We start from the raw sequence: 8,266 nt of genomic DNA on the forward strand, positions 1-8,266 counted from the left end.
AAGTTACCCAAAAACAGGCAAAAAGTTACCCTAAAATTAGCTAAAAGTTACCCTTATACTGCTCGATGTACACTAATATTAGTGTAAACCGGATGTATACAAAAATTTTTGTTCCCAAATTCCCATTCCCACTTGCCAAACGCCCCGCTATAAAACCGTAGTGTCATTAATCTTCTAATTTTGGAAAAATGACTAAAAATCCTCACAGCTCTTGGACCTAAAAACCTCTCTTCAGTTTTCAAAAAAAAAAACTCCAATTGACAATAGAAGAGTAAAAACTACTAGAGTCAAATGTCGCAAATAAAAATCAATTAAGAAGCTCTTAAAACCCAGAAAGGAAGTAACATCCACTTTCACCAAGAAACTCTGCAGGACCACAAGAGCATTGAATCTACGGGTACAAGCTTAAAAGCATTAGTCTATTAATACAATAACACAACTGATTCGGTTCATATGAACACGGGAAATCATTAGGGTATTGCAGAGAACCACCTCGTGAGGGATGATCCACCCGATTTAAGAGCATTAAGACATTTTCCACTTCAGCTGCAACCAGAAAACAGGCCTTCTTCCACCTCTCTTTTAAGCTCCAACTACTTCAACCATTTCCTGCTCTACTGTGGCAGGCACAACAGGGTTATATTGATAGTGGAGTTCCCCAACATCGTCCCCGGTTAGCTTCTTCCATCCATCAGGTCCGACATGATAAACTGCAAACTGAATAATTAGCACTGGTGTTTACTTAAATGTCCAGCTGCATGAGCAAGATAAAAGAACATACCACTAACAACTCCACCACTAGCTCCGTCACGGTATGTAGCATGGTAAATAGCTCTTCGCGCTAGCTCGGATGCTTCTTCAACTGTCATATCATATCGATACCTGAAATGTAATGTAAACAATCCATAATGTCATAACTCATAAGGCAATGCAACTTGTACTAGTTGACTGAAACTCTTTATTTTTTTTTATAACAAATGTAACTTATGTCTACGAGACTGAGCTGAAGAACATTGAATATCCATATATTTATATTAAAAAAAAAAAAAAAAAAAAAAAAAAAGAAAAAGGTACTGTCCAGTTTTTAGCCGTATAAGTTCTTCAAAAAGCAATTTAGAGTAAAACAGAAAACGGTCAGCCACTAAATAGACATTTCCAATGCATGGACTTACTGAAGTGAAACGACTACAAAAAGGTAACACGAAAGAAAATATGACAACCTACCCCAATAAAGACTCATCTAAATAAACTAGTTATTAGCCCGGGCGATGCCCTGGGTCATTATAAATTTATTACTTTAATCGAACTATATATATTTTGGCTTGTTTGATATTGAGAGCTTAAGTGGTGGTTTTTTTATTTATTTATTTATTTATTTATTTAATATGATAGCTTAAGTAGTTTGTTGCTTGTATGAGCTGGTTTGATTATAAGAATAATTTTTTTACATCAAAATCATACAAATATGACAAATCAAATCTTTATAAATTTGATGTCATAATATATACTACTCCATAAAGCAAAAAAATCTTTTACTCTATATTTACAATTTTATGAGTTGATGCACAAAATAAAAATGGAGTAATGTTTAATTTCTTACAAATTTTATTATTATTGAAATTATTAAGGAGTTACAGTCCAAGGGAAATTGTCATATGAAGAGTTTATCAATTAAACTTAACAATTTAACATTAATACATGAAAGTTAATGCATGGAGTTTTTCAATAATTAATGCTATGATATGATTTGGCGACGCATCATATGCCAAATGGCAAAATTGGTGACACATGGCAAAACATTTTGTCTTGCCATGAGTTTTAATAATATATATTGATGGTCCTAATTTTTACCATACAATTTACAATATACCACAAAAAATTGAAAAAGGGGTTGATGAAATTGAACCCTGAATATAGGACAGCATAGACAGTAGCACCGCATCTCTTTTAAGTTTTAACCATTATTCTAGAGAGGGTCTCTAAAGATCAGTTTGCTTTGATGGAAAACCTTTCCAAGAAGATGATTTTCCTCTAAGGGTGGAAAACAATTTTCCCATAGGTAGAAACTAAAAAGTTGCTTTTTAAAGAAGGTAAATGAATTTCCATTTGTAAAGAAGGTATGCCACATTTCCTCTTTACTCCACTTCTCCATTTTCTCTCCTCCATCCTTCCCCTCTCTTTACTTCCATTTTCCTTACTTTTCAAAGGTTTTCCTATAATCAAACAAACAAAGGAGAAACTTATTTAACAATCTTGTTTTCCAATTTTATTTTATTTTTTTGGAAACAATCATGTTTTCCATTGAAAACTGGTTCCTTTAGAAAAAGATTTTCTACGAAAAATGTTTTCCATCAAACAGAGTCTAAAACTGCCACTAAATTTCAGCTGCAAAAAGGCTGATATGTTACCTAGCCAGAAAAATCATCTAACTGCAGCATCAGAGCATCAATATATATAGGCAACCTAGATAATTAGCATGTCAAAGAAACAAACTAGGCAGTAACTTTAAGGCCTGTAAAATTCTCCTATATAGAAACAAATACTTTAGAGAAATATGAACCAAAAAAGAGAGCAGATCTGAGGTCTAGATAGCATTTGCAGAGAGCCTCAAGGTGTAGTAAAATCAGATTTCAGATTTACATGAAGTAATACCCAATTAAATTCTCAGACTTTGCACCAAAAGAAGGTAAGGGGAAAATAAGAATGTGAGAAAGGCAGAAATCACCCAAATGCTAATACTGGCCCATATTACGGATGGATAAAGGTGCAGAGCGCCAGAGCCCATATTTTGATTTTCAGTTGCTTGCTACATCTTAATCCTTACATGAAATGCTTTTGTAATTGAATATGTAATGTGAATTGTGGGAATTCAAAGGAAGCATATGGATGCAACATCCCAACCAGAGTTGAATAAAGATTAGATAAACCTTATAAAAACAGAGGTTATAAAAGAAAGAATGATGTTAATGACTAAATCAATCCAAAAATAAAAGAAAAAAGGTACCAACCCATTGTCAAGCACACCATAAGCATATGGGGAACCAGATCCAACAGAGAAGCGCATTCCTTTGAGCCTCCCACCTTCACTGTCCACATAATATAGACCAGGCCCCTAAAACCACATACAAGCACACAAATTGTAAATTGGGGCCCCATAAAGCAAACTGACACGGACAACAGGCAAAATAAATTAAGAATCATTCTATTACCGTTTCATCCCACCCAGCAATCATTGTGCCAACAGAGAGACCCATGCCTCGGTAGTTATACAAAATGTTTGCTAGCAATTTTGAAGCTCCTGTAACAGAAATTCTTCGTTTGTTTGCAAGTTCATGTAACCGGCACTGCAAAATAATACAAACCCTGTCATTATTTCATGGACACAGTACCAGAAAACTAAAATGGTATCCTAAAAGGCTAGTAGCAATAGAACCACAAATACGGTGTCAACCTAGGAGCATGGATAGATTTTCAAAAATTTAGCTGGAAATACTCCCCCCACCACAGACCCACAAGAGCTCAATGACCCTTCTCGTTGTATACTACATGCAGCACACTATTTAAGCAGCTAAATCATTCAGCTCTCTACTCTTTTGTGATTGAAAAAAATAAGGTGCAAACTCCAAATAGTGATATACTCAAAAATCTTCTAATCATCACCCATGCTGAGTTAATGAACACTTATTTTAATCTCTCTCCTCCTCCCACAAATGCCACTACTCCTATTTGTTAAAAGCAAATCTCCCCACAACTGCCAACAGCATGGCATCAGATATGCAACATTGACTGCTTGTATAAAACAACTAAGTTGGGAAGGGAAAGGTGAACCTCCAGTCAAAACACACAACAAAAAGAAAATAGATTAGAAATCAAATACATTACATCCATGCACCCAAATGTTCTCCATCAAAAGAGAATTAACAGTTTTTCACTCTTGTATATTGAAAAAAATCCATTATATGTTAAAAAAAAAAAAAGAGATAAAAAGATCAGAATGTTACATTCCATTATGCAGCATTTCTTAGAAAATAGCAACAATTGCACTATGCAGTAATTTCAGACATGTTAGTTCCTCAGAGGCTCTGAGCACAGTTTCACATTAGACTAGAATAATCAGTACCTTGATTCCCAAGTTGCGATGCCAAAATTGGCAGTCAGCAGCTCCACCAGCCATGGTGCCAAGCATATAAGGATTAATTTCAATAATTTTCTTCACAGATTGAGATGCTGCAATAGTTTCACACACCATAAGTAACAGAGGATGTAACAAAGAATAAGTTAGGTAGATTCATTCCAAACAGTGTTTGGAAGCTTTGCAGAAAATAGCACAATCCTAATATCATGATGGGTCAAGTCTATGACATACCTAAACTGCTCCAGCAAAAAGGAAACACTGTTCATTCAGACAGCTAAACCAAAGCAAATAAGCTTTTTTTTGTCATTTCTCGAATAGTTTTGACCTTCCGCGACTTGGAACTCCGCCCACCCCCCTCTACCAATCACTTTTAGTGATTGTTTCTCTTACAGGTCTATATGGAAGAGCCATTGCATCTAAATATCTAAGCCTCACAAACACCACTAGCAGTAAGATCCGACATACTCATGGATCAGCTGTTTGACTCTCAGACATCCACTAAGGGGAATTAATTCCTTCAACAAAAAAGTGATTTATGCTCATAACTACTACTTGTGTACAAACACAAGGCCAGGTAAGAGAGTTCCAGTTATAAATACATGTACTTCCCTATATATTTGTTCACAGGCACCAAAAGCAAACTAAAAAAACAAAAGTTGCAAAACAGATGAAGGAGTACAAATTACATAATCTCTGAATTTAAGTAGATGCAACTTCTGAACAAAAGAATGAAAAAGTTCAAGGCATCTTTCGGACACTATTTTTATTGAACAGAACGTAACAGAATCTGACTCTTCACCTTTCCTTCACTGTTGAGTTACAACAAACCACAAAAGCAAACCTACTCAGTTTGAAGCTTATTTAAAAAAGGGTTAAGTAAAACATACATATGTATCCTCCCATGCTAGCTCGGGAATCAGCAGCAACCATGACACCATGCTTGAAAATAAAAGCAAGAGTTGTAGTCCCCTTAGCAGGCTTCACCATCTGCACGGCCTCTTTCTGAAATCCATCGAACTGGAAGAAAAATGGGAATCGCATTGTAAGTGAATCAAAATTTCAATTACACCGACTAATCCAAACAAACTATATGCCTATATGTATCAACTATCAAAACATCACGATATCTTACATCGGTAGGATTAGGGAGATCGAACGAAGGGGTCATTTGCAAGCCATCAAATACAGCATCACTTCTCCGGAAAAGCGGAGCAGTTGATTCAAGACCACTTGTATCAAGCTTCATATTGTTATCCTACAAAATCAGTCGAAAAAGCAGGGAAATTACTCCATCAAGTACAGACTTTGGCAGCTAAAAACGGCATAACACTCACCCATTCACACTCCTCTCAAGAAAATATAGACGTATCACATAAACCGACTTATAATTCCAAATCATGCCAACTTTCTGGACAAACTAGATTCAAATGCAATACAATTATCAGCTAATTCCGAAAAAGCTAAACCCTCAATCTCATCACACTCTCAACATATCAAAGATAAATTGAACTATCATATCAAATTATCGAGCTCCAACGGTCTAATAATTAATTACTCTCATCTAAAACAATCAAACAATTTAAAAATAAAAATAAAAGAGTAAGAACTGTACTAATTTAAGACATGAAGATAAAAAAAAATGCTAGAAATAAATCAAAAAAAAATGAGATAATCAAGCTCAGACTCTCAAAATTGATAAACAGGTAGACATTTCAGAATAAAATTTGAAATTAATCGAAAAAGAAACATCATCGCATCAACAATCAAACATAATGCAGAACAACCATTCATTAACAATCAAAAATTACAAAATGAAGAACCTAAAAAATTTGTGAATCTTAAACAATGGTGAACAATTGATCAAGAAGCTAATTTAAATCAAATTGAATGTAAAGCAATAAGATTGCGAGTGATTAATTGAATGAACAAACCTAGAAATTGCAGATCGGAGTGAGTGTTAGGAGAGAGAAAGAGAGAGAAATTGGGGAGGTTTTTCGAAAAAGTAATGAATTAATTCTTGTTAACGAAGGTTTCTTGCGCCAGAGTCTACCTTTTGAAAGTGGGCTTTTGCCTTTTTTTTTTTTTAAGAAGAAATTGGGCTTCTTAAATGGGCTTACTTTTACAGTTTTAATTTTTAAATTTGCAATCTAATTTGACATTGTTTTTTTACTTCTGTTTTCTAATATTTTAAAACAAAAACCAAAAATAATAGTAGTAAATGTAAAATATATTTCATCTTTTTTGTTGTCAGTTTTCAAAATAATCATGATTTGAATAAGTTTAACCAATTGTTGATTTATTATATGACATACTTCTTTCATTTCATATTAAATGACACATTTTATTTATGTACGTTTGTCAATACATACTTTCTAATGCAAATATCCTTCGTTACACCATTAGCAAAAAAAAATAATAAAAATTTAATATTTAAAAAATAGATGTGCAACTCAACACCTGATCACTTCAGCTCCAATCAATTCAGTTCAGCTCATAATTTTCTTCTCTCATAAAATATTCATTTCAGCTCTATTCAGTTCAGTTCAAATCAACTCCAATCAGTTCAATTTAGCTCCAATCAGTTCAACTAATTTCAATAAATGTGAACATGCCTGAATCAAACCTAGTTAAGTGAATAGTATATCATTTGATTTTGAAAAATAATAAATAAATAAATAAAAAATAAAAATAGATACCATACAAACCCTAAATTTTGGTCAAGTGTTAGATACATTTTTTTAATATAGCCGATTTTTAGAGTGTTAACCTTTTTTTATTTTATAATTTTTTTTGGCAATTCTCACCTTTTAGTATGTTATTTTTCTCTGCTTCCATCCATTACTTTCCCTCATTCATGTTGTTAACAACAAACAGAGCTCTGCTATGTTATTTTTCTCTTTTTACATGACTAGTTATGATACGCGCGTATTAACCGCCTTATTAAGGAATAAAAGTTTAATTTAGATTGGATCAAATTGACATCATGACATGTTGTCATAACATCACACTCATAATATAAGAATATATAGATATGGAAAAAGAAATTAAAGCTAAGGAAGATTATGATGACCCTTAAATAATTAACATTAGCTTTTCGATTATCGTACATTCGTACTCATAGTTGGTTGTGGTCTTGTGAATCCAGAAAATAGGTTACCAATACCTTTATTCTCTATATCGATTTTCGAATTTGATACTTACCCATAAACCAAAAATAAAGGCTCGTAATTGCATACATAGAATGCATAGCGCCATAGCGGTATTGCTACTGCCTACTGGTAAACTTTATACGTACAATTTTTACTACTAGTCTACTACATACTATATGGGTAAATATGTGTTTATGTATATGAGCATAAAAATTATAGTGTAAAAAAAAAAAAAAAAAAAAAAGTGATTTTTTTAACTAGTATACTAGGTACATTTTTTCAAAACATTAATTATTAAATTTGGTTATCTACCATAGTACGGCCCTGTTCACTTTAGTTTAATTTCAGTTTAGTTCACCTCTTAATTCTTCTCTCATAAAATATTCATTTCACCTCAATTCAGTTCAGCTCAGTTCATTAAATGTGAACAGGTGCTAACTAAAGTATGGATACTTATATACATTAATGTACATCTCTTATACTCTCTTGATCTAAGCTTTTGAAGTTCGATTGCTTTCCTTGATTTTTCAACATTATTGTTTCAAAAAAAAAATTTGAGTAAATTATACATTCGAGGAAGGACAAAGAAGTCAAACTAAAAGCTCCTAAGGAGAAATAAGTTGCATTAAGGTCACGCCACTAACATTGTCATTTAAGATTCTCCGGAATTTAAAGGAGTCGTCCCTTTAAAAATGTAAAACCCATCATCTATGACTCCACGATTTTATAATTCAATCGAATTTAAAGGAGTCGTCCCTTTAAAAATGTAAAACCCATCATCTATGACTCCATGATTTTACAATTCAATCCGCTGTTAAGCCGCTTGATTTTCTTGTTGAACAACTACGAATCACTTTTAATTTATTAATTAGTATCCTACATTCCTCCTACCTTGATAATCAAATCGTGAATGTAATAGTAACAAATCAAGTGAGCACACTAACCATTTCTATTCGCATCGCCTTGAAGAGATTGTACACAA

The 8,266-nt window shown here is 33.2% G+C and overlaps 1 protein-coding gene across 1 annotated transcript; it reads right to left on the bottom strand.

Annotated features, from left to right (window-relative positions):
- Positions 1 to 292: 292 nt before the first annotated feature.
- On the bottom strand, positions 293 to 6,202 carry LOC110712370 (proteasome subunit beta type-5). Its single transcript, XM_021890826.1, has 8 exons — positions 6,067 to 6,202; positions 5,268 to 5,390; positions 5,023 to 5,152; positions 4,121 to 4,227; positions 3,210 to 3,344; positions 3,009 to 3,112; positions 782 to 882; positions 293 to 710 (listed from the first exon to the last, which is right to left on the bottom strand). The coding sequence occupies exons 2-8, from the start codon at positions 5,379 to 5,381 to the stop codon at positions 583 to 585; spliced, it is 819 nt and encodes a 272-aa protein (XP_021746518.1). The 5' UTR covers positions 5,382 to 5,390; positions 6,067 to 6,202; the 3' UTR covers positions 293 to 582.
- Positions 6,203 to 8,266: the final 2,064 nt, after the last annotated feature.

Source organism: Chenopodium quinoa, unplaced genomic scaffold (assembly GCF_001683475.1).
Source record: "Chenopodium quinoa cultivar QQ74 unplaced genomic scaffold, ASM168347v1, whole genome shotgun sequence".
Classification (NCBI taxonomy): Eukaryota; Viridiplantae; Streptophyta; class Magnoliopsida; order Caryophyllales; family Amaranthaceae; genus Chenopodium; species Chenopodium quinoa.